This window comes from Lithobates pipiens, unplaced genomic scaffold (assembly GCF_037356315.1).
Source record: "Lithobates pipiens isolate NorthernLeopardFrog02 unplaced genomic scaffold, aLitPip1_a1.2 Scaffold_25, whole genome shotgun sequence".
Classification (NCBI taxonomy): Eukaryota; Metazoa; Chordata; class Amphibia; order Anura; family Ranidae; genus Lithobates; species Lithobates pipiens.
Window position 1 is genome coordinate 207,208,932 of NW_027507787.1, and position 27,842 is coordinate 207,236,773.

Consider the following 27,842-nt stretch of genomic DNA (forward strand, 5'->3'; position numbering starts at 1 on the left):
GTGCGTGGCCCTGGGGGGGGTGCAGCAATCGGTGGCGTGGTGTGGTGCCCAGACACACCACATCTCCAATCACAGTAAAGAGCTTATGACATCAATGCCCATCAGTGAAGAAGAAAAATTACTTATGGACAAAATGTTGTAACAGAAACTAAGACATTTTTCAAAATTCTCAGTCTTTTTTTCATTTTATTTTTTATTTTTTGTTAAACAAGAGTGGTTACTAAATACCATCAAAAGAAAGCTCTGTCGGTCTAAAAAAAAAAAAAAAAGTAAAAAAAATCATTCAGATACAGCATTGCATTACCTCCAAATTGTCATTCAAAGTGTGAAAGCTCTGAAAGCTTAAAATTGGCCTGGTAAAGAAGGGGGTGGCAGTGCCCAGTATTGAAGTGGTTAAAGCTTATATGATATTTTAGTTATTGGGTTTACATGTACTACCTTTTCTTGAGGTTTCTTCTGCATTTTCATAAATGCTGCTGCAAACTGTATTTTTAAAACAGCATTAGGCAGTGTGTATGAACTGAGCAAATAGTGAAAAATCTATATAGTTTACATGCATTAAAGACACAAACACACACACACACACACGCACTCATACTCCGGACAGAACACAGAGGTATGAATAGGGACTGTCAGTCAGCAGTCCATCTGCTAAGTTACTAAAAGTCTGAGAATTGGTTTACCAGCAATTAGGGATCCATTCACACCAGATGTACTGACATGCATTGATCACTCATGTCAGAGCATATACATTGTAAAAGCAATGTATTTCACTAGTAGCAGTTCACGCTGACACTTGCCACCCTGAAAAAAGTAGAGCATGTCCTACTTTCTTGACACATTGTGTATAAATGCATGTAAGTGCACTGCAATGTGCAAAAATGCAGGCGTGAAAACAGTCAAAGTTTTCTTTACAAATAAAGCTTAAAGTGTTACTAAACCCTCAACAGTCAATCGGTCTGTATATGCAGTAAAGCATGCTTGTTATACTCACTGTGGAACCTAAGGCCGCGTACACACGGGCGGATTGTCTGCCCAACTAAGTTCGGCAGACAATCCGACAGACAGTCCGTTCAAAATTTGCATGAACGGACTTGACCACACACGATGAGCAGACAGTCCGCTGAAAGCGTGTGCGATGACGTGTACAGCACGTACGACGGGACTAGAAAAACGACGTCCAATACACTGCAATGCAACCTTCGGCCGTGTAAACCCTTTCTGAGCATGCGCCATACTTAGTTCGTCCAACTTGCCTACACACGAGCGGACTGTCCGCTGAAACCAAGTTTGGACGGACAAAACCAAGTTTGAACGGACTGTCTTACGGAAATTCCGTAAGACTTTGTTCGTCAGACTGTCCGCTGAAAAAGTCCGCTGAAGCCCACACACGAGCGGATTGTCCGCTAAAACACTGTTCAGCGGACTAAGTTGGACAGACAATCCGCCCGTGTGTACGCGGCCTCAGGGGTAATCCTCTGCAATGTGTAAAAAGGCTGCCTTCTCTGATCCTCCCCTCCTTCCACTGTCCCCTAATAGTTTCCTAATAACACAGAGTTTATGGGGTCAGGCTGCACATGCTCAGTTTGGTGTGTATTGCTAGAGGTTTTTTTTTATTTTTTTTTCCTTGGGAAGATGCATGTGATCAGCACAGGGCCAATCAGAACTGTCCAGGCAGAGAGTCAGGGGTCTTGCCGTCTCATAGGAGTCCGAATATGCCTCCTACAAGCTTTAACCAATGCTTGGCTGGACACTGATAGAAGTCACAAGACTGCTCTAACTGCTGATGAGAAAAGGTATTTAGCAGTTTATATTTACTAAAATAATTGCATTTCCATGTTCTGTGTACTACGGGAGACCAGATATAGTGAACAGAGGCTCCTGGGTTTAGCGACACTTTAATGAAGTAAAAAAAAAAAAAACACAATTGGCACATTTAAAAACACAAAGCAACAATATATGCAAATGCATGTGTGCTTAACACACATACTGCAGTATGAATGAACCCTGAAAGGCCCCTTATGTTCACCTCCAGTCCTAGAAATGGCAGCTAGCAGCATAGAGGGGTTAAATAACTGCATAGTAATATCGAGTCTTGGTTGGCTTTTGTAAGGAGACGCTGCTCTCCATCACATTCAATTTATTGAATTCCCAATCGCCGTGACAAAGAATTGTGACAGCCCATCCAGTATTGAAAAAAATAAAAATAAAAAGAGTGGTGTATATTTTAACATTCCGACTCCTTGTTGCTGGAGCTCTCATAACTCGATTTAGTGCCTGATTGACACTGACAGCCTGGGGTCTGGTCAAGTATGCGACACATTACAGATTATTGAGTGTTATGGTAGTCAATGTAATTTAATACTTGTACAATATAACCTAGTTAGTGCAGTATAAGAACAAGTGCCTTCAGCCCTGTAGCCAATACCACCAAACAATGGTATATTAGAGTAGTAGCAAAGGAGACCCTACTCTGATCCTAACTGAAATGCACAAATCTTTTTTCACAACACTGCGACTATGGCAATACAGTTGTGGTCCATGTACTGTCAAAAGGCATTCATTTTCCCACATTTGTTATACTGTTATTTTTTTCTTTTTTGCAATCCATGGAAAAATAAAAGTTTTAGCTGGAGCTTTTATATATAGACCTACAATGGATATAAAAAGTCTAAAAAGCCCCTGTTAAAATGTCAGGTTTCATTTCAATCATTTCAGAACAGAAATACTGTGCAACTTAAAATTGCGACGACCACCATTTTATTTCCTAGGGTGTGTCCTAAAATATATTTTATATATATATATATATATATATATATACACACACACACACACACACACACACATATATATATTTCCACCCAAAAATGGAACTTCCGCTTTAAGGGAAGGTGATTCCCTGACATGCCACATTTGACAACTCTTTTTTTTGGGGGGGGGGGGGTTCTAGCTCCCACTTCCTCCCGGGCGGCCGGGTGCCCACAGTGACAATGCCAGCGCCGCAGAGAGAAGGGGGAGACGAGCAAGACTTCATTCCCCCGCATTGCTGGACCCTGGGACAGGTAAATGTCCAATTATTAAAAGTCAGCAGCTGCAGAATTTGTAGCTGCTGACTTTTAATTTTTTTAAGCAGAACTCTGCTTTAAAGAGGAACTAAACTCTTGTAAAAAAAAAAAAAAAAAGACAACCTGCAAGACAAAAGCATAATGAGCTAGTATGCATAGCATACTAGCTCATTATGTATTACTTACCTCTGATTGAAGCCCCCAAAGCCGCTCTAGTCTCCCCCTCCGGCCGCCGACATGCCGTCCCAGAGTTAATTCCAGGTATTGCTGCTCCAGCACTGTGATTGGCTGGAGCCGCGATGACGTCACTCCCCTGCATGCGTGTGGGAGACGCTGGTAACGGCACACAGACTGATGCAGCGGCACATAGGTGCCATTGTGTCAGTTTGCTCTAGTGTGCATGTGCCGATGTCATCGGCACGTGCAGGGGCCAGGGGATCTCTCCTAAACTGTGCAGTACAGCCTTACCTGTTGCATAAAGTTTAAAAATAAGGTTAAGGGCCGGTTCACACTGCGACGCGAGGCGAGGCGACACGGCTCGCCTCGCCTCGCTCCCGCAAGTCGCCCCCATTCAGTGCTATGGAACCGTTCTGAGAGGAGCGACTCGAGTCGCTCCGACTCAGAAAAAAGGTTCCTGTACTACTTCGGGGCGACTTCGGGGGCGACTTGCATTGACTTCTATGCAGAAGTCCTCTGCAAGTCGCCGCTGAGGTCCGTGCAGGTCGCGGCGAGGCAAGTCGGAGACGCCTCGCCGCGCATCGCTGTGTGAACCGGCCCTTACAACCACTTTAAGCAGGTGGCTTAACAGAAAAATTGCTGAAGTTTGAAGTTATAACTTCCAACCAGTAATTTCACAGTAAATAGATAAATAATAAATTATTATGTTATAACATATTGCATATAAATATATGATTTAGCTTGAATATAACAGTACTTTTTCATGCCCCTTCTATGACACTGCAGTGAGAGGCGTGCCTCCACTGCAGCATTCTTATTGGACAGCTAGTACCAATGGTACTTTACCATTGGACCAAGACTCCAAGCTGTTCATTGAGCTCAGTGCCTCTGATAAGTGAGAGGCACAGTGAGCTCAACTTCTCAGTCTGCTGCAAACAGAGTGTGTCAGCTTGCATTTAAAATGGCCGCTCTGTATTTAGCATCTGACAGGCTGTGCAAGGAGCCCCATATCTCTGGAACCATAGGTTCCAGTGGTTTTAGTAGTGGTGGGGTATGACTTGGGCTACCTACTACCCAAATTTGGGGTCCCTGTGACCTCAGGTCACCTGTTTTCCCTGACTTGTCCCCAATTTACAAGGTATTAGAAATACCATGAAACACAGTGAACACAGTCATCAAGTGGAGAAAATATGGCACAACAGTGACATTATCAAGAACTGGGCATCCCTCCAAAATTGGTGAAACGACAAGAAGTAAAAGTGGTCAGGGAGGCTTCCAAGTGGCCTACAGCAACATTAAAGGAGCTGTAGGAATATCTAGTAAGTATTGGCTGTGTGGTACATGTGAAAACAATCTCCCGTATTCTTCAAATGTCTGGGCTATGGGGTAGAGTGGCAAGCCAGAAGCCTTTTCTTACAAAGAAAAACATCCAAACCCGGCTAAATTTTGCAAAAAGACATCTGAATTCTCCCAAAAGCATGTGGGAAAATGTGTTCTGGTCTGATGAAACCAATGTTGAACATTTTGGCCATAATTCCAAAAGATATGTTTGGCGCAAAAACAACACTGCACATCACCAAAAGAACACCATACTCACTGTAAAGCATGGTGGTGGCAGCATCATGTTTTGGGCTGTTTTTCTTCAGCTGTAACAGGGACCTTAGTCAAGGTAGAGGGAATTATGAAAAGTTCAAAATACCAGTTAATATTGGCACAAAACCTTCAGGGTTCTGCTAGAAATCTGAACATGAAAAGGAACTTCATCTTTCCGCATGACAACGACCCAAACCATACATTCAAATCAACAAAGTAATGGCTTTACCAGAAGAAGATTAGTTTTGGAATGGCCCAGCCAGAGCCCAGACTTGAATCCAATTGAAAATCTATGGGGTGATCTGAGGAGGGCTGTGCACATGCCCTCACAATCTGACAGATTTGGAGTGTTTCGCAAAGAAGAGTTGGCAAATATTGCAAGGTCAAGATGCGCCATGCTGATAGACTCATACCCAAAAAGACTGAGTGCTGTAATAAAATCAAATGTTGCTTCACCAAAGTATTAGTTTAAGGGTGTGCATACTTATGCACCCATATTTTTTTATTTTTTATTTTTTTTACTTCACTCCACCTAAAATATTTCAGTTTGTTTTTCAACTGAGTTGTACAGTTTATAGGTCACATTTAGGGCTTTGTTTACAGTACAGAACGCAGCGGCTCACAGCAGGAGTCTGGCACATCTTCATTCACTGTTTCAGGTCCGATTTCAGCCTGAATTTTGGGCTGAATTTAGACCTTAAATGGACCAAAAGATGCACAGAGCTCCTATACAATTCACACCATAGCCTCTGCTGAAATGTGTGAACCAGCTCCATAGAGAGCCGATCAAAATCTCCTGCTATGCTATGCGGGAAACTCGCATCCAATTCGCATAGGTGTGAACCCAGCCTAAAAGGTGGAAAAAAGTTCTGGAATGATTTATCTTTTTCCCCTTATTATTACATCACAGAAACCTGACATTTTAACAGGGGTGTGTAGACTTTTTATATCCACTGTAAGTGGCTTTGTTCTCTCTTCTGGCCATGTATCTGAAAGGGAGGGTTCAACAGTAAAGAATGTGCCGGGCATTTCATTTTGACACATGCACTCTGGGTCTAGTTGGACAATGTGGTCATACAAGAAAAGCTTGCATGTAAACTTACCCATGGGACAAATCTCTAAATTAAATGCTGACATTAATCTCGTCCAGCTGGCTGTCTCCTATACTAATTTGTTATACTATTGTTGCTTCATTTTCTGCAAAGCTATGAGCCTGGGAGAAGAAGGCCACTGAAATGGGTCATCGGCCCTTTACCAACAATGTACCAACCAGGAGGCTAAATAAAGTGAATATTCTCTGCTTAAGTCAAGGATCACCCTCATATCACTAAGGACTGCAAGGTGACATTCAAATCCCTACAGTTTTCAAATGGGTCGGTGCACCTAATTTATACAATGTTATGGATTAAAAAATGCCACAAAACTATGGTGAAACTTTTAAGTGAATTTGATACCTCTTTGGCCGCGTACACACGCGGGGACTGTTCGCTCAACTTTGTCCGCTGAACAGTGTTTCGGCGGACAGTCCGCTCGTGTGTGGGCTTCAGCGGACAGTTTCAGCGGACAGTCTGACGAACAAAGTTTTTCGGAAATTCCGTAAAACTGTCCGCTGAAACTTGGTTTGAGCGGACAGTCCGCCCGTGTGTAGGCTTGTTCGTCAAACTAAGTTCCGCGCATGCTCAGAAAGGATTTACACGGCGAAGGTTGCATTGCAGTGTATAGGACGTCGTATTTCTAGTCCCGTCGTACGTGCCGTTCACGTCATCGCGCAAGTTTCAGCGGACTGTTCGTTCGTCGTGTGTGGCCAAGTCCGTCCATGCTAATTTTGAGCGGACTGTCCGCTCAAACTGTTTGACGAACAAAGTTGGGCGAACAGTCCCCGCGTGTGTACGCGGCCTTTCAGGCCTTCTCTAATACTGGGTGTGCTGAGCTAATTGGCTTAATACACAAGCAAGACACAAGTAAGCTAATGGGAATCTCTGCCTCACTTTGTCATTCAATGCATTTACAAGAATGCTGTCTTTAGCCTCTTAAAGTGGATGTAAACCCGAATATATATATATATATATATATATATATATATATATATTTTTTTTTTTTTTTTAATGTCATAATGTAGAGTATACGATTTCCTTCCATTTGAGCCCAGTCTTGCCATAAAGTGTTAATCCAGCTCTGAGCTCTTTTATTGTTCAGTGAGATAAATCTTGATAGAGAAAATCTTTGTCAAATCCTCCCCCTTGCTGTGAGTGACAGGTGATTTACATATCTAGTGCACTAGCCTAAGAGACATGCATTATTTTTTAATTCCCTCCCACTCCTTTATTCTGCTGCTCTGCCAGGATTGGATGTTCCACACCTCAGAATAATTGGGCATGCTGAAGTCATGTGGTTACTTTCCTGTCTTTTCACTGGATGTTAGAGATCATAGCAGAAGTTCAGTGTACGAAATACACAGGAGAAAATTCATATGGACAAGGAGAGTGTAGAGGTGGGCGGGGAGTCTACTGACATCACGACTCCACCGACTGAGCTCCAGACAACAGACACACCCACAGAATCTGCAGTTTTTAGGGTCTCATAACAGACAGAGGGGAGACATTTAACAGGTAAAGATACATGCAGGAGGCATGTATATCCTTATAGATAACCCCTATGGCAGTAGTTTAGAAAGGATGACATTGGGTTTACATCCACTTTAAGTACAGATATCTAGTGAAAGAGCATTTCAAAGATGGGGGAAACAGGGGCCTCTAGCCATCAAGGTTCCACAAGAAAGAAAGTCCCGGGAACGAGAAAGAGGGAAACGAATGGTAGTGTAGGGACAGCATGACAGTGTGAGGAGGGCACAGGAAAGGGTTAAGTGAAGTAAATAGAGAGGAGAGGGGGGTGGTTAGAAGAAGGGGGTGGGTAGTCTTTAAAAGGAGTAGAACAGGAAGAGGAGGGGTAACAACGGTAGGAGCACGAGGAGAAGAAAGTTGGAAAGTTTCAGGAGAAGTGTAGCTGCGAGAGTGGGTTAGTTAGCTTTAGTGATGGCTGCGTTTGAGGCCCTCTTTGCTCAGTTACGAGCGGCCGCTGCCTGCCATGGACCGGAGTGGCTAGAGCGGCAGGTGGCGCCGCTTCTCAGGGACCAGGCTGAGGCTGGGGGATCGGCCACGCCACGCGCCCGGAGGTCTCGGCCTCCGGAGCGTTTTTCGCCGGATGTGTCCCCTCGAGCTGCCCGCACAGATAGGAGCCCCCCCGGCAGGGACCCGTCAGGCCCGCCAGCGAAGCGCACACCGGCTTCCGCTGGTCCGGTGCCTGGACGGAATCCTCGGCTACAGCGGCGCTCGGTGGGCGGGGCTTCGGAGCGGGCTAGCCCCTCCCCCCCGCCCGCGCGGCGGAGATCTCCGGAGGATCCGGGCTCCCTCTCCCCTCCACGCGGGGGGAGGGGGAGGCCTCGGCGCGGGGCAGCATGTACCACGACCGCCGGGCCTTCCCCATCCCCGGCCGGCGGTTCAGATGTGAGGCGGCGTGGTCAAGATGGCGGCCGACGGCGGCTGAGGAGCACAGTGGCGGCAGCGGACGTCATCCCTGGAGGAGCCGGACAGGCCAGTGATTCGGACGGACGTCGCGGTCGGAGGGGGCCTGGTGGACCTGCTACACGCCGGGCTCAGGTGGAGAACGCGGAGCCCCTGCGCATGCCCGTGGTCCTGTCCGAGGGGGAGCTGAGCGAATCCGACCATGAGGGTCAGCAGGAGCGTCCGTCGGCGGTGGAGGCGAACGGAGCGGCGGCGGGGTCCTTCCCTGGTCGGCCCGGTAAGTCCATGTCTATGTTTTTCCCTTCTACGGTTCCTGTTTTGTCTGGGGTTGTTGGGAGTGGTTCAGGGACCGGGGTGTGCGGGTCAGAGTCTGGGGGGTCCGCCGGGGGGCGGGTGGGCCAGGGCGTTATCGGGTCGGCCGCGGGGGGGTCCGAGTCGCAGCTGCAGGCCCTGTTGGGGGGTCTGCGGGATTTGGTGCAGCGCTTTGCGCAGGACGCCGGTGGGAAGGATACGCCGGCTGCTGCGTGGGGGCCGTCTGCTGCGGGGGGTGAGAAGGTCGGGGAGGTGCGGGCTGCGGCGCCGGCCGTGGCAGCCCTTCCCGCTGTGGTGGTGCCCCCGGCGGCGGCTGAGGTCGCTTCGGCTGTAGCGACGGGGGCGGGGGAGACGGTGGCGTCCCCAGACGGCGGTGGTAGAGCGGACATAGTGCGCATAGCAGACGCGGCGAAATGCGAAGTATATGTCTGCTTTGAGGGTCCGTTGGGGTCGCACTTGAAGCCGGAGGTGCGGGAGAAGATAGTGAAGGGGGAGTACGTCGAGATTTTCTCGCTGCTCCCCCTTGAGAAGTTTAATTTGGACAGGGTAAAACCTGACGATAGTAAGAAGGAGGATGAGGAGAAGCGGCGATATCGGTTGATTCCGCGCACGTTCGCGAATTGGCTGCAGGCTTTCGCCATTATGGCCAGCGTCATAGGGGAGAAGAACCCCGAACACTGTTCGGCGTTGTTCTGTTATATGGACGCCGTGGGGGAGGCTTACCGGGTGTACGGAGGCACGGCGTGGCTTCGCTACGACGAGCAGTTCCGTCAGCGGAGGGCCGTTAGGCCCTCGTTGCGGTGGGACCATAAGGATATTAGCCTCTGGATGAGGTTGATGTCCTCGGCGAGGGCCCCTTCCCAGTTTTTTCCAGGGGGGGCCGGAGGTTCCTCTTCCTCGGGACAGCCGGCCTCCAACAAACGGGGACTCTGCTGGCAGTTTAACGACGGCACTTGCAAGTTTGGAAGTTCTTGCCGCTTCAAACACGAGTGCTCCGGCTGCGGCGGCTCCCACTCGGGTTCCCGGTGTTTTAAAAAGGGGAAGGGGCGACCAGGAGAGTTGGCGAACAAAAGGGACGACGCCGGTGAGGGGGGAAAGGATGGAGCCTTTCCTAAGTAGATACCCGGACCGGGCGGCTGCCCGGCTTTTGCGGGAGGGGTTTGCGGAGGGTTTTCGGATCCCTAGTGCTTTGGAGGCGATTCCGGCGATGGCGCGGAACTTGCGTTCCGCGTTGTTGCACCCGGGGGTGGTTGGGGCAAAATTGGGGAAGGAGGTGGCGCTGGGTCGGATGGCGGGCCCTTTTCGGGAGCCGCCGCTGGCGGATTTGGTGGTGTCCCCTCTTGGGGTGGTGCCCAAGAAGGAGCCGAATAAATTTCGGTTGATCCACCACCTCTCGTTTCCGAAAGGGGGCTCCGTCAACGATGCGATTGACCCGGCGGCTTGTGCGGTGTCATATACGTCTTTTGACGCCGCGGTGTCGTGGGTGCGCAGGTGTGGGCGGGGGGCCTTGCTGGCAAAGGCGGACGTGGAGTCGGCGTTCCGCCTGCTGCCGGTCCATCCCGACAGCTTTCACTTGTTGGGCTGCTGTTGGCAAGGCGAATTTTATGTGGATCGGTGCCTTCCCATGGGGTGCTCGATCTCGTGCGCCTTGTTTGAGACCTTCAGTTCATTCGTCGAGTGGGTGGTTCGGGACGTTTCGGGTTTGAATTCGATAATTCATTACCTGGACGATTTCCTGTGCGTGGGCTCGGCCGGCACGAACACTTGCGCGGTGTTGCTGGCTACGTTGCAACAGACGGCCCAGTGGTTCGGTATCCCGTTGGCGGCGGACAAGACGGAAGGCCCGACGGTGCGCCTTAGTTTTTTGGGGATCGTGATCGATTCTGAGGCCATGGAATGCCGGCTCCCGGAGGGGAAGCTGGAAGACTTGCGGGCCGAACTTCAAGGGGTGGCCGGGTTGCGCAAGGTACAGCTGCGGAAGCTTCAGTCGTTGCTGGGGAAGCTGAACTTTGCGTGCCGGATAATTCCTATGGGTAGAGTTTTCTGTCGGCGTTTGTCGGCGGCCACGGCGGGGGTTCGATCGCCCACTCATTTCATCAGGCTGACGCGTGAACACAAGGAAGACCTGAAGGTGTGGCACACCTTTTTGGCGAAGTACAATGGCCGTTCCCTCTGGCCTGGTGGGCCGGTGAGCAATGGGGATTTGGATTTGTTCACTGATGCAGCGGGTTCTACAGGGTACGGCGCGTACTTTGGCGGTCAGTGGAGCGCGGCTCCTTGGCCGGTGGAGTGGGTGGAGGCGGGGCTGTGTAAGAATCTGGTGCTGCTGGAATTGTTTCCGGTAGTTTTGGCGGTGGAGGTTTGGGGGGCGGCGTTCCGAGATATGAAGGTTAGGTTGAATTGCGACAATTTGGGCGTGGTTCAGGTCATTAACCGCATCTCGGCGTCTTCCCTCCATGTCGTCCGGTTGCTGCGGCACTTGGTGCTGCGCTGCTTGGAGCTGAACATTTTCTTATATGCAGTGCATTTGCCGGGGGTTGAGAATACATTGGCTGACGCCTTGTCTCGTTTCCAGTGGGTCAGGTTTCGAGAGTTGGCGCCGGCGGCCGAAAGGGAGGGTGTTCCCTGCCCCAGCTGGATGTGGTCGATGGTCTGGGAGTCCTCGCTGGGTGGATCGAGCGGTCGGTAAGCGCCACCACTTGGCGGGCCTACGGTAAGGTGTGGTGTGAGTGGCGGGAGTTTGTTGGCCAGGTCGGCGGGGTGGCGGCTGCTGATGAGATGCAGATGTTGGTTCTCTATTTTGTGGCCCGGGGTCTGGAACGGGGCGTGTCGGTCTCCGCCATGGATCGGAAGCTGGCGGGGCTGGCCTTCTGGTTTAAGTTGCATGGATATGCGGATTTTACCAAGGGCTTTTGCATTCGGCAGGCGATGAAAGGCTATCGTCGTGCGCGAAAACGTAGGGATACCAGGAGGCCGGTGACGTTCGGCAACTTACTGGATTTGGTGGGTAGGCTGGGGTCGATTTGCTCCTCTGGGTTTGAGGCGTCGTTGTTTCGGGCGGCTTTTGCGCTGGCCTTTTTCGGCGCGTTCAGGGTGAGCGAATTGGTGAGTCCGTCGAGGGGGCTCCCTGGGGGGATTTTGGCGCAGGATGTGCGCATGTTGGGTGATAGGGTGGAGATTTTGTTACGGCGGTCTAAGACGGATCAGGTGGGTAGAGGTGTGCGCGTGTGCCTATATCGGCTGGAGGGGTCGCCATTGTGCCCCGTGCAGGCGGTGGGGGAGTTTTTGGGTGTTCGGCCAGGTGGGGACGGGACGCTGCTGGTTCACGCGGATGGGTCTTTGCTGTCAAGATTCCAATTTGTGGCAGTTTTTCGCAAATGCTTGACGGCTGCCGGCTTGGATAGCTCGCAGTTTGCCTCGCACTCCTTCCGTATTGGGGCGGCTACGGAAGCCGCTCGTTGCGGGTTGGACGAGGCAGCGGTCCGGAGGATAGGGCGTTGGGAGTCGCTTCGTTTCCGGTCTTACGTTCGGCCGGAGCTGGCGGTGGACTAGGGCCCGTGGCCGGATGTGGGGGGGGGAGGTTTTCGGTGGGGTGTATGTTGTGTTGGTGTCTGTGTGTTTTCTTCAAGCCTGCTGTGATCTATGGTTTTTCTATGTTGTTGCAGATGGATTCCAGATAGGCCTCGTGTGGATATTGGGGCACTCTTATGTGTTCCGGGGGGCCAGAAGGGCAGACATGCGGCAGAATGGCAGGCAGTTGGGGGTTCCTCGGGAGGAGGCCTGTGTGCGGTGGATTGGGAGGCCGGGCATGCTGTGGGGTAGGGTGTTACCGGAGGTGCTGCACGTGGCGCGCTTGGATAGGCCGCCTGACGTGCTGGTGCTCCACGTGGGGGGCAACGATCTGGGGGGCCGGCCGGCCAGGGAGCTCATTCGTGACGTTAAGTTGGATTTCTTGCGTTTGAGCACCCTTTTCCCCGGAATGCTAATCGTATGGTCCGACATTGTGGCCAGGACGTGTTGGCGGTTGGCCCGGTCCGTAGCGAGCCTGAATAAAACCAGAATTAAGGTGAACAAGAGGGTGGGCCAGTTTGTTCTCAGGAATGGGGGTTTGGTGGTTCGGCATCGGGAATTGGAAAGGGATGTCGGGCTGTATCTGTTGCGAGATGGGGTACATCTCTCAGATGTTGGGATGGATCTTTGGGCCCTGGGCTTGCAGGAGGGGATACAGCGGGCTCTGAGAGTGTGGCGGGGCTCCCAAGGGTGAGGGGGTCCCCCTTGGTAGCTGGTGGCGGTGGTGGTGGCTTGTATGGTGGTAACTGACCCAGGAAATGGAAGTGTTGGGGGGCCCATTAGGGACATGGGCTCCCTGGGTTACCGCTAACGCGGGTTAGCTGATTATGGGATATTGGACACTGCGGGTAGGGAGTTGTCTCCGGGCTGATGCTATCACGGCCGGAGGCCTAGTACGGTTAGCTTGCCCGCAGTGTAACAAAGTGAGATGGTGTTGGGAAAGTGCCATACAAGCCACCGGGGTCAGAAAACTGAGGAGGTTTCAGAGTTATATATTGAGGTTTATCGAGGTTAAAATGGTTTAAATGGTTATATGTTGATATTTTGATATATATTTTATATATATTTATATATTTATAAATAAAAGGCTGCTGTGGCCGGTTATACCCCATAAAATGTGTGGTCTCATTTTCTATAGATAAGAATCGGGAGACAGGTTGGGGGGTGTAACGGTGGGGCCGCAGTGGGGAAAAAACGAGGAGGTGCCTCTTATCTACACTAGTCAAGAAAGTCCCGGGAACGAGAAAGAGGGAAACGAATGGTAGTGTAGGGACAGCATGACAGTGTGAGGAGGGCACAGGAAAGGGTTAAGTGAAGTAAATAGAGAGGAGAGGGGGGTGGTTAGAAGAAGGGGGTGGGTAGTCTTTAAAAGGAGTAGAACAGGAAGAGGAGGGGTAACAACGGTAGGAGCACGAGGAGAAGAAAGTTCCCGCCCACCCTCCCCTTTGTTTTGGTTTAGGAGCTGATGGGACAACTAATTATTTTACGTTGTAGGTGGAGTTTTGTCATGGCAGCTGTTTTGCGGGCGGTGGTGGTGGCTTGTATGGTGGTAACTGACCCAGGAAATGGAAGTGTTGGGGGGCCCATTAGGGACATGGGCTCCCTGGGTTACCGCTAACGCGGGTTAGCTGATTATGGGATATTGGACACTGCGGGTAGGGAGTTGTCTCCGGGCTGATGCTATCACGGCCGGAGGCCTAGTACGGTTAGCTTGCCCGCAGTGTAACAAAGTGAGATGGTGTTGGGAAAGTGCCATACAAGCCACCGGGGTCAGAAAACTGAGGAGGTTTCAGAGTTATATATTGAGGTTTATCGAGGTTAAAATGGTTTAAATGGTTATATGTTGATATTTTGATATATATTTTATATATATTTATATATTTATAAATAAAAGGCTGCTGTGGCCGGTTATACCCCATAAAATGTGTGGTCTCATTTTCTATAGATAAGAATCGGGAGACAGGTTGGGGGGTGTAACGGTGGGGCCGCAGTGGGGAAAAAACGAGGAGGTGCCTCTTATCTACACTAGTCAAGAGCTTTTATTGGCACAGCCAGCCTGAAATTAGTAGGATTCATAAGTGCAAAGATGAAACTAGGGCACTAATTGGACTGCCACATACAAAGTCAAGAATGCTTTTTTTTCCACCCACTGTGCATAAGACTATGAATAGGCTGGATTTAATTACAGTAAAACCTTGGTTTGAGAGTGTTTTGCAAGACAATCAAAATGTTTTCATAAATTTTGACTTGATATACAAGCAATGTCTTGATATACAAGTAGCGTCAAGTCACAACAGAGTATAAGAGAGAAGAGAGGCGCCTCTAAGTGTAGCAATATGGTTACATTTTATTAAGGTACAACATTTAGCAACTCACATGGTTGATGATTAAAACAGGCACATCTAAGTATGCAGACATCTGGGGTAAAGCTGTCCATATAGACCATCCTCCACACTACCATCGACGTCATCCCTTCTATGCCGAGCTCCAAGAGCACTTCAAGCCTCACTTTCAGATCGCTCTACTGCAGGATAGTCTTCCCGGTCACGATTGTAGATTGACAGCGATGAGAGCCGGTGGTCTGGAGGATGGTCTATGTGGACAGCTTTATCCCAGGTGCTTGCATATTTAGATGTGTCTCTTTTAATCAACCATGTGAGCTGCTAAATGTTGGACCTTCATTAAATGTAACCATATTGCTACACTTAGAGGCACCTCTCTTCTCTTTTATACTCTGTGGCTCCTGCTGGAGTTTGCTTCTAATCCCCTTGTGGAGGCTTCCATTTGTGGATGGACATTTTATGGTCACACAACCTATCACACTGCTATAACCTTTTTATATGGACTATAAACTGAAGGACCTATGAATAAATTATTGTGGAAAGAATCATCTGATTTTACATTATTTCTTAAGGGGAAATTTGCTTTGATATACAAGTGCTTTGGATTACAAGCATGTTTCTAGAACAAATGATGCTCGCAATCCAAGGTTTCACTGTACTATGTAATTATGCAATACCAAGAACACATAATTAAATATTTAAATTAGAAATGTGTGTCATGGATGGAGTTTTTCTTTACGGTCGTCATATTAATCAGCACAATGTAAACCAAAACTTTAATGCTCTAAAAACATTTCCCAATACAGCGTTTCCCACTGTACAATGTAAAAAAGCTGTAGAGTGCTTATTCCACAGTTTTATGGCTGAGATATAAACAGTTTTGCCATGTTGGCCGATTCCCAGTCGTATTAAATATTTATATTGTGATTAGGTAGGAAAAAGATAACTTATTGTTTTCTCTCTTCCTTGGTGCTGACTATATGAAAATTATATGCGGATGCCATCATACTCACATGCCTGTAAAAGGCAGAAGGGATACAAGTAAATCATTTTTGATCCTTATGGGGATGAGAATAATGAATGTTAAGCTCAAGTGGCTGCAAATACCAAAGAAGAATCCCATGGTAAAAAAAACACATCTATACTATTTCAGCTCATGAATGGTTCCCAAATCCAGCACTGTGTCCCTGTGTGTAATATGTAGTGAGACATACACTCACCCACCACTTTATTAGGTACACCTTGCTAGTACCAGGTTGGACCCCCTTTTTGAGAACTTTTCCCTTCAGAAGTGCCTTAATTCTTCATGGCATAGATTCAACAAGGTGTTAGAAACATTCCATATTGATATCTCATAACAGAGTTTCCGCAGATTTGTTTCGGCTGCACATCCATAAAGCAAATCTCCAGTTCCATCACATGTCATAGGTGCTCTATTGGTTTAAGACCTGGTGACTATGGAGGCCTTTGGAGTACAGTGACCTCATTGTCATGTTCAAGTAACCAGAGATGAGATGATTTGAGCTTTGTGACATGGTGCATTATTATACTGGAAGGAGCCATCAGAAGATGGGTACACTGTAGTCATAAACTGATGGACATGGTCAGCAACAATACTCAAGTAGGCCGTGGCATTTAAACGATGCTCAGTTGGTACTAAAGGTCCCAAACCATTACACCACCAAGTCTGAGCCTTTGATACAAGGCAGGATGGATCCATACATTCATGTTGTTTACACCAAATTTTAACCCTACCATCTGAATTTCACAGCTGGCACTTGCAGACCACACATTCAAATAACTGGCCTTGGCTGACCTTGACCCATCTAATGTCGACTTAGCAGGTACCGCATCTAAGTAGCCATGAACCAGGTGTGAGCACTACGACCGTGTTCTTGGAGTGTGAATAGGAGTTCAGCAACATGATGGCTTGATCTTCTATGAACTTTAAACACATTTTCGTTTCCCCTCCCGAGAGTGGGGCTCTCTGCCAGTCGGGTGAGGAGATATGTCCACAGGGACCGAAAGTCAGTGACATAGGAAAGTTCCCTTGTGTTTTATAGCAATGTGGTAGCTCTCAGATTCTCTTTTATAACCATTACATATGTTGTGAGTGATGACTCCTAGTATTCCTATATTCTGTATACCTATTTTGTTATTGTTTATTTTTGGGGGTTCTTTCCCCTTGATTTGTTCAATTACAATGCTTAAAAAAAGATTATAAAAAAAAAGATAATAAAACCGTCTTGCCTTTACAATCGCTTTAAGCTGTAAAAGGATGAGGAATAAGGTCAAATATTTTCCTTAAAGGGATTGTAAAGTGATTTTTTATTTTTATTTAAAATAACAAACATGTTATACTTACCTCCACTGTGCAGCTCGTTTTGCACAGAGTGGCCCCGAACCTGCTCTTCTGGGGTCCCTCGGCGGCTGTCTCGGCATCCTCCCGCAGATGCTTCTCACGTTCATGCGAGCTCCCTCGCATGGTGAGAAGCATCTGCGGGCGCGCTCCTTTGATACAGCCGGCGGCTATAGCCGCTCGCTGTATCACACAGCCCCGTGCATAGAATGCATTAAGGTGAAAAAACATTTACCTTTGCAACCCCTTTAACTTCAGTGTTGTCCTCTACTCCAGATTTTGGAAAGTCCTTCACCATCGTCATGTACATTGCAGGGCTATTGCCCTGCATTGTAATTGATAATGTGAATGTGCGGTTGTGGCCCAGAGCCTCCTATAGAAGTAGCTTTGGGGGACGTACAGTCCTGGTCGTACAGATGACAGAAGGTTGCCAGAAAAGGAATTCCACCTTATTCCATATGCCCTAGAATTACTGGCAAGGATGATTTATTTTGTAATTACCAGTGGTTGGGCTTCATCATACAACTATATTAAAGAGCATGGCTGGGATAGATGAATAACATCTGAAGAAGCCGAAAAAATGCAAATTTCCAAGAATCCTTCTCTTTGCTGAGCCCCAGGCTCTTTGTCACCTGATCTCTGCTGAAAGAAAAAATCTGATGATTTAAACAACATTGACTCTCCCCTTCAGAGATTACATAACAAAGTTTCTAGGGAATTTCAGCATGTGGTCAGCACTCCTGTGCTGTGTGTGTGTATATATTTGTGTATATATATATATATATATATATATATATATATATATATATATATATATATATATATATGTAGCACTAACCCCCGAAGGAGCTGCTGGTTATTTTTTGGGCTTACCGTTAACTTCCGTTCTCCTTGTTGCACGTTTAGGGGATGTCCCGTGGCAAATGGCCCAGTAACTTGAGACTGACAATAGATCCACTTGAATGGATTTTATTTGCAAAACTCAGACAATTGAACAGTCTTTCAACTTGGGATCAGAGGATTTGAAAGGAAGTTCCGGTACTCTTAGTGCCAAAGTCAAAAAAACATTGAAGAACTTGCTTACTTTGACTGCATCCAGAGAATAGCCATTCACAGCTGGATGATCACTCAGGTTGGACAGTCCCTCTCTCACAAGGCCTAGCAGCCAACAAGGTGCTTACTCAGGAACAAGTCTCTGGCACAAACGTTGTTGTAGAAATGTACAAGATAATGTCTCTGCCACAGACGTTGTTGTAGAACACATAGGAAAACTAAGCTTCAGAACACTTGTAGGATACCTGGATCGTTCAGCCTGCTTGGCAATATCCACAAGTCCAGATTCTCTCGGTTACTTCCGCCCTTCCAGGCTCTTGCTAAGAAAACCAACCTGTACGTGGTGTTCTTCTGAAGAGTCCTCCCCTGGAATGCTTGAAGTCCCAAACCGGAGACGGCACCCAACCACCTCAGAATCCTCCTTTAGTTTCCTTGCCTCAAGCTAGCCAGCCCCGAGACATTAAAGTCTAGTGGATCCACACCCCAGGCCATAGCCTTCCCGGGGGCTGGTCAGGAGGACCAGGACCATGTAGTCAGCACATCATACTGGACCGGAATCCTGAACCAAGTGACATCCGCATCTTAAGTACCCTCTCCCAGAAGCACAGTAAGAGCGCCACTCCCACTGGCGGGCCCCGAGAGAGAGTAACTTAAGCACCTGACCAGGCCATAGTTCCATGCCTGCCAGAAGAGACAGTGCCCCCTGTGGCCAGGCTGAACATCTCACAGTCCAGTCAGACTGATGCCGAGGCCCAATTTATATAATTGTACCCAAACCTGCAGTTTAGGCAACTTTAGCTTTAAAAAAACCGCATAGCGCGTGCTCTTCAGGAGACGCCGCTACACATATATATACATACACACACACACACACATCAGGGGACCTGTGGCAATATTTTCTTCAGAAAAGAAAAGTACTTAAGTCCTCCTTTTACCTTTTAGTTATGAAAGTTTTAAGCTATACAGCTTTCAACTGTATGGGCAAAACACACGGAAAAACATTTTTTAATATACAGCAGGTGTCCTACCCACTGCTTGCTGCCTTATTTGGCCTAAATTCATGACATGATTTACCCTCCACTGTGGATATCCAAAAAACATGAACTGTTAGTTGAGGACAACTTTAGAAAACACTGACCTAGACTTATATTGTTGAAAAAAAACCTGAATATTTATTGACAATAAAAAAGTGTCTGTGTGTTCCCAAAGCAGCCTGCAAAACCCTCCAACTGGCTCTGGAAGCTTCAGCAGTTCTGGTGCTGAAGTTCACCCGCCCCTTCCTGCTTCCTCCACGTTCCTCCTGGTCAGTGAAGCCTTTTATCACAGTGATGGGCCAAAAAGAACCTGAGGGTCAGGGCTTATCAGCAAGTTTGGAAATCTTCAGGGATTTATCTGTCAGAACTGGCTGTGATTTAGCTGTGACAGAAGGTGGCCCTCTATACTCCTGTACAAGCAACTGAGAGCCTGCACATTATACTTACAGCAGTTTCATTTTTTCCCCTTATTTCATGCTCTCTTTAATTAAAGCACACAATATTGCAAGTTCTATGCTCATTAGTAAGGTTTCAGCAAATCAGAAAGCTTAGATGATTAGTCAAGGGGGTGTAGCTGAAAACACACAGAATGAGAATAGGTAAATGTTTCAAATAAAAATCAAGATTAGTGATTTGCATACAGCGGGTCAAATTTTCTAAATCCTTTCCCAGGCAGAGCAGAGATAGTAAAATCTGTATACTCTGTCTTATTACATTAGGCACTGTGTCTGGTGTGTACATCTGAACTAAGCTTACATTTAAAGGAATACACAATTTAAACTGAAAGTTTTGGATTAAACTCACTTGGGGCACCGAGTCTAGGGGAATTAAGCAAATTTACAGTATTTCCTCCTACCCGTGGTTGCAGGAAAGAAATTCGCTCCATGTATGGCTGACCTTAGTTTAGTTCTAATAGTTGATGCGCTAGCTCAGTGATGGCGAACTTATGGCACGCATGCCCCACAGATGCCTCCAGGATAGGGGAGGGAATCCCCCAGCAAGGCAGTCACTTGCACTGGCGGTGCAGACATGGAGGAGCCGGCTCCCTTCCTATCATGAGTGCTATCATGCAGTGGGGTGGCAGATGTGAATAAAGCCCTCCCTGCATGCACTGAGGGCAGCCCAGTGGAATGGACACAGAGTCTTTGCTGTAAGCAGCGCGCGATGCCTCTTGATAACGAGGAAGAGAAGAATGACTCCTCCCTTCCTGGACTTGGAGAGTGGCTTCCTGTTCAGGGGCTTGGGCACTGAAGCATGGCAATTTGGAGGACTTTGGCTGTACATACACAGGTAGGACAGTGCTATGGGGGGGGGGGGGGGTGCAGAGGACACTTCTATGTATGTGGGGGGGGGTGTGAAGGGGCCTACACATCACCCCCTGATCCCTATATTCTGAGCACATGCATCCATCTCTGATCCCTGTATTCTGAGCACATGCATCCATCTATAATCCCAGTGTTCTGAGCACATGCATACATCTCTAATCCCAGTATTCTGAGCGCATGCATCCATCTCTGATCCATGTATTCTGAGCACATGCATCTCCGATCCCAGTATTCTGAGCACAATGCAGCCATCTCTGATCCCAGTATTCTGATTACAATGCATCCCTCATCCCTGTATTCTGAGTGTAACGCATTCCTGATCCCTACATTCTGAGTGTAACAAACTCCTTTGAAAAAGCATAAAAGATTTTTTTCTGGGCAGAATCATAAGTTTTTAGTCCCTTAGGGCTCATTCAGAGGGATGATGAGTCCCATCCTCTTTACAGAGCCGCTGCTAGGTTGGTACTTTGAAATAAATAAGTTGGTTTTGTGACACTGTTTGGGCACTCGGGCTCAAAAAGGTTTGCTATCTCTGCACTAGCTGAACAGTGTATGAATCTTTTAACTACCTAGGCTTGTGTTTGTAATTCTTACCCTGGCTTTCAGGGGCAGCTCTGTTCTTCATAGTGGACCTTCAACCTCAATGATATTGTTGGCTTATTGAAGGTCCTTCTTTCCCTATGTAAAACACTGTGGGGTGAATATTATAATTATATAGAATATAGCGCTAATAGTTTGCACAGCGCTTTACAACACGACGGTTAATATACCCCTTATTGGTGATGCACCTTGAGGCAGAACCTGCACTGCTTGAGAATTATACATTTGAACCTCTATTCATAGGTTGTCAAATTGATTGTTCTGGTAGGTGTATCTGCTTAGATGACTCTCACACTAAAATGTACACTACTACAAAAGTGCGAGTCTCTCTATACAATAAATATTCTGACTTTCTTAGAAGTCAGTTTAACCACTTGACCACTGGGCACTTAAACACCCTTAATAACCAGACCAATTTTCAGCTTTCGGTGCTCTCACATTTTTAATGACAATTACTCAGTCATGCAACACTGGACCTATATGAAATTTTTGTCCTTTTTTTCACACAAATAGAGCTTTCTTTTGGTGGTATTTAATCACTGCTCGTTTTTTTATTTTTTTGTGCTATAAAAGAAAAAATACCGAAAATTCTGTAAAAAAATGTATTTTTCTTTGTTTCCGTTATAAAATTTTGCAGGATTAGTAATTTTTTCTTCATAAATTTTGGCCAAAATTTATACTACTACATATCTTTGGTAAAAATAAGTACAAATTCGTGGATATTATTTGGTCTTTGTGAAAGTTATAGAGTCCACAAGCTATGGTGCCAATATCTGAAAATTGATCACACCTGAAGTACTGACGGTCTATTTCAATTCTTGAGACCCTAACATGCCAGAAAAGTACAAATACCCCCCAAATGACCCCTTTTTGGAAAGAAGACATTCCAATGTATTTAGTAAGAGGCATGATGAGTTTTTTGAAGTTGTAATTTTTCCCACAATTCTTTGCAAAATCAACATTTTTTTAACTTTTTTTTTTTCACAAAATTGTCATATTATCAGTTTATTTCTCACACACAGCATATGCATACCACAAATTACACCCCAAAACACATTCTGCTATTACTCCAGAGAATGGCGATACCACATGTGTGAGACTTTTACACAGCGTGGCCACATACAGAGGCCCAACATGCAGGGAGCGCCATCAGGCGTTCTGGAGCACCCAGGACAATTCTGACATTTCTCTCCTACATGTAAAAATCATAATTTATTTGCTAGAAAATTACATAGAATCCCAAAACATTATATATGTTTTTTTAGCAAACACCCTGGAGAATACAATGGTGGTCGTTTTATCTCGCACGGTATTTGCGCAGCAATTTTTACGAATGCTTTTTTTGGGAAAAAAAACAGTTTTGTGCTTAAAAAAAAAAAACACAGTAAAGTTAGCCCAATTTTTGCATAATGTGAAAGATGAGTAAATAGATACCAAACATGTCACTCTTCAAAATTGCACACGCTCGTGGAATGGCGCCAAACGTCGCTACTTAAAAATCCCCATAGGCGACGCTTTAAATTTTTTTTTTACTGGTTAAATGTTTTGAGTTACAGAGGAGGTCTAGGGCTAGAATTATTGCTCTCGCTCTAACGTTCACGGCGATACCTCACATGTGTGGTTTGAACACCGTTTTCATATGTGGGCGGGACTTACGTATGCGTTCGCTTCTGCATGCGAGCACATGGGGACAGGGGCACTTTAAAAAAAAAAAAAAAATTTATTGTTCATTTTACTTTACTTTATTTTAGTTTGACATTTTATTTCCCCAAAAATAATTTTTTTATCACTTTTATTCCTATTACAAGGAATGTAAACATCCCTTGTAATAGGAATATGGCATGACAGGTCCTCTTTACAGTGAGATATGGGGCCAATAAGACCCTACATCTCACCTCTAGGCTGGAAAGCCTGAAATAAAAAAAATAAAAAAGATTCTGGCTTTGATTGTATTGGCGAGTCGGTAGAAGCACCGGAGGGTGGCGGGAGGGGGGGGTGTCTATGGCTGGGTATTGCAGGGTATCTCAGAGTATGGCTGGGTATCTCCGAGTATGGCAATTTATGGCAGGGTATTGCAGAGTATTGGCAGGGTATTGCAGAGTATTGTCTGGAATTTTACTGCAGAGTATTGGCAGGTACTGCAGAGTATTGGCGGGTGTTGCACAGTATTGGCGGGTGTTGCAGAGTTTTGGCGGGTGTTGCAGAGTATTTGCAGGGTATTTGCTGGTACTGCAGAGTATTGCTGGTACTGCAGAGTATTGCTGGTACTGCAGGTACTGCAGAGTATTGCTGGTACTGCAGAGTATTGCTGGTACTGCAGGTACTGCAGAGTATTGCTGGTACTGCAGGTACTGCAGAGTATTGCTGGTACTGCAGAGTATTGCTGGTACTGCAGAGTATTGCTGGTACTGCTGGTACTGCAGAGTATTGCTGGTACTGCAGAATATTGCAGGGTATTGAGGGGTTAAATTTTGGTGAGCAGCGATGTGGGCACTGCAGATGCAGAGAGCGGAATTCTTGGAGGAATTCTTGGAGGACGTCATATGACGGCCTCCCAGAGTTAAACAACCGCCCTGTAGCCGTCATTCGGCTATGGGCCGGTTGTTAAGTGGTTAAGCCAGTAACGGAAAAGATTCATTACAATGCCTTATCCACCAAATTTTGCTTGCTGAATGTTCACAGAATGGGATGATATTATTCACAGAATAAAGGATAATATACTCACCTTTCCACCTTTCCTTAGCTTCTGTAGTGTAGAGATTGGCACTATCCTCCCACGGTGTGTGTGTGTGTGTGTGTATGTATATATATATATATATATATATATATATATATATATATATATATATATATATATATATATATATACATATATATATATATACACACACACACACACATACATACAAACCCACACACATACATTATATACATACACACACACACACACACAATCACCAGCCAAATAACTTAAATAACCACTCGTTACAACAAAGGTATGCAGAATACCATCTCTGAACGCACAACATCACACCTTGAAAAAGATGGGCTACAGCAGTAGACTAACCCACTGGGTGCCCCTCCTGTTAGCTAAGAACGGGATAAAAAAGGGGAAACACAGGAAGTACCACCTAAATGCAGTATTAAAATCATTATTTAATGGAAAGGTACACAATTGCCATTAAATCATGCTTTTAATACTGCACTTAGTTGGCGCCTCCTGTGTTTCCCCTTTTTTATCCTGTATCACAGAGTTGGCTTTCTCGGATGACAGATGCCGCCATTATAAACCAATCATTGACTCCAATAGATTTACGAAATGTATATGACTATCCTTTTAATGCTTACAGTTGCACGGTCTTTTGCGCTTACAGTTATCAATTCCACAGCTAAGAACAGGAAACTGAGGCTACAATTCGCAAAGGCTCCTCAAAACTGGACAATAGAAGATTGGAAAAACGTTGCCTGGTATGATGAGTCTCGGTTTCAGCTGCAGCATTCAGATGGAGGGGTCAGAATTTGGCATAAACAACATGAATGTATGGATCCATCCTGCCTTGTATCAACAGTTCAGGCTGGTGGTGGTGTAATGGTGTGGGGGATATTTTCTTGGCACTTTTTTCACCCCTCATTACCAAATGATCATCATATAAAGGCCACGACCTACCCGAGGATTGTTGCTGACCATGTCCATCCCTTTATGACTACAGTGTCCCATCTTCTAATAGCTCCTTCCAGCAAGATAATACACCATGTCACAAAGCTCAAATCATTTCAAACTGGTTTCTTGACCATGACAATGAGGTCACTCTACTCCAATATCCTCCACAGTCACCAGATCTCAGTCCAATAGAGAACCTTTGAGATGTGGTGGAACGGGAGATTCGCTTCATGAATGTGCAGCTGACAAATCTGCAGCAACTGCGTGATGCCATCAAGTCACTATGGACCAAAATCTCGGAGGAATGTTTCCAACACCTTGTTTAATCTATGCCACCAAGAATGAAGGCAGTTCTGAAGGCAAAAGGGGGTGCAACCCGGTATTAGCAAGGTGGACCTAATAAAGTTGCCGGTGAGTTTATATCACAACACTGGTGTATTTTTTTTTCTGAAATCAAATTCATTTCTTGTGGTGAATAAAGCCAGTGTGCGCCCTGATTTCAATGCTGGCTTCTGTAGGGTTAGTGTCTACAGAAGACAATCATGTAACAAGAGGACGAGACCCTACTCGCAACAAATTGAAGCTGGCTGAAAACATGAAAACAACATAAAAGTGTAATATCACTGTCCAGAGTTTCTCCGGGTGGTTCAGGAACTGATAAAACTCACATAAAGGTAACCTGAGTGAACTGGCTTGAGCACGGCTGAAATGTTTTTGCCATAATATTTGCAATTATTACCGGTTTGCTTTTCCTTCTTGGCCCCAGCTGTTTATTTATCCATTTTTAAACTTTGGGCTCTGGCTCTGATTTAAAAACGTAATAGTCAAATGTCATTTTGTAAACACTGGTAAACTGTTTTGGTACATGGCTGCCCGACGGAATTGGAGAATTCTACCAATTAAACGTACATTTAGTGAAGATGTTCTTTGCGAGCCCACCTCCAGACTCTTCCCTGTAGATTGTGCATTACTGCCGTGCCTCAATCATGAGCGCTTGTCAGGAACATTTTAGCATTATCAATTTCAAGCTTCCACAATGGGACTTCTCTGCGGTGGAGAGCAAGCGCTGACAGCGAACTGACACTTTAAAAGCCTTGTCAATAAGTGTAAAACAGCTCCAGGGGTGCAAAAGGAGCCCAGAGTTTATAGTATACAGCCTGGCATTCCCACAAATGCAGGAATACAACACTGATCGTTGTGTAGGAAGTTCTGGGGAAAACCCTTGTCCCAACTTATATTAGTACCATAACCTACTAAAACTGTAAATTACAGTATATATACACTACTGTGCAAATGTTTTAAGCAGCCGTGAAAAATTGCTGTAAATTAACCTCTTGCTGCCCACGCTATAGCCAAAAGACGTCCATGAGACTCACAGATTGGAGTAAGGGGTTCGGCCCCCGTACCACGTGATCAGTTGTCAGCCAATGACAGCCGATGTAAACAGAAGTCCCTAATTGGCTTTTTTTCCTCACGCTGGCAGCGTAAGGAGAAAACAAAAAGCAGATTACCATCTTGTGTAAATGGGATATCGGCCCTGCACACGGAGAGCCACTGCTGCTAAGCAGTGCCCACCAGTGCCACCTATCAGCACTAAGCAGCGCCCACTAGTGCCACCTATCAGTGTCTTATTGGTGCTGCCTATCAGTGTTACCTACCAGTACCTATCACTGCCACCTATCAGTGCCTATCAGCGCTATCAGTGGCGCCTATCGGTGCCATCTATCAGTGCAGCCTCATCAGTGCCATTTATCAGTGCCCATCAGTGCAGCCTCATCAGCGCACATCAATGAAGGAGAAAAATGACCTGTTTGCAAAATTTTAGAACATACTATGAAAATGTTGAAAAAAAAAAAAAAAAAGATAGATGTCAGCCTTTTTTGTTTGTTTAGCAAAAAATAAAAACCCCAGCAATGATTAAATATCACCAAAAGAAAGCTAAAAATTGGCCTGGGCAGAAAGGTGGTTTAAGTATGCAGTAAGCAATTGGTTAAAATCCTTTCAGAAACAGAAGTGGTAATAGTTCATGTTTATCAATTTAAAAAAAACAGAAGTAAATGAACAGATGAGAAATCAAATCATAATTTGGTGTGACCACCTTTTGTCTTCAAAACAGCATCAATTCTTCTACTTGCATACAGTTTTTGAAGGAACTCAGCGGGTAGTTTGTTCCAAACATCACTTGAAGAACTAACCACAGATCTTCTGTGGATGTAGACTGCCTCAAATCCTTCTGTCTCTTTCTGTAATCCCAGACAGATTGATAATGTTGAGATCAGGGCCCTGTGGGGGCTAAATCATCACATTTGACTCATCAGTCCACAGCACCTGCTGCCATTTTTCTGCACATAGTTGAGTCACTTAGCCTTGTTCTCACATTGGAGGCACAGCTTTTGGGCTGCCATTTTTCCATGAAGACCATTTCTGGCTAGAATTCTCCCGGCAGTAGATGGGTGTACCCAGGTCCCACTGGTTTCCACTAGTTCTGTGCTGAAGGCACCGCTGGACATCTTCTGACAATCGAAGAGAAGTATGATGTGTCGTTTATCTGCTGCATTATGTTTCCTTGGCCGATCACTACATCCACAGTCCTCAACATTGTTAATTTCTTTGAGCTTCTACAAAAGAACTTGAACAGCACATCTTGAAACTCCAGTCTGCTTTGAAATCTTTACCTGGGAGATGCATCTTGCTGATGCAGTTAACTACCTTGTGTCCTGCTGTGCTTAGTCTTGCCATGGTGTATGACCTGTGACATGAAACGGTTTTCCACAACCTCACTTTAATAGCAGAGTTTGGCTGTTTCTGTTTCAGTCAATATGAAATTAATGATCATTAACACCTGCTTGGTATAGATGGTTTGAAGCCAAAGGGTAGTCACACCAAATATTAATTTGATCTGGATTTTTGTTCTGTTCACTCACTTTGCATTTTGCAAATTGAAAAAAATAATTGTTAAATATATATTTTTGAAAGCATTGTTAACAGCATTTCTTCACACCTACCTAAAACTTTTGCACAGTACTTCTGTACATTTCAAGCACCAAGTGACCCTTACACTAAAAAAACTTCTTACATAGTTAAATGGTTACACAGATCCTAGTTTAAATAAATAAATCAATGAATGATTACACATTTACCCTGAGCGGTGTGTATAACTGACTAGTATCCCTTGGTTTAGGTACAACATCTTCAGGAAGCATCTATAACCTGGAGTCTGAGGTAAAGTG

The 27,842-nt window shown here is 46.0% G+C and overlaps 2 protein-coding genes across 2 annotated transcripts in view; one reads left to right on the plus strand and one right to left on the minus strand.

Annotated features, from left to right (window-relative positions):
• ADAM12 (ADAM metallopeptidase domain 12) overlaps positions 1-27,842 on the minus strand; it is a 1,000,652-nt gene that overhangs the window by 289,430 nt on the left and 683,380 nt on the right.
• Positions 11,447-12,220, plus strand: LOC143930029 (integrase/recombinase xerD homolog). Its single transcript, XM_077453930.1, has one exon. It carries the CDS (start codon positions 11,447-11,449, stop codon positions 12,218-12,220), a length of 774 nt encoding a protein of 257 aa, XP_077310056.1.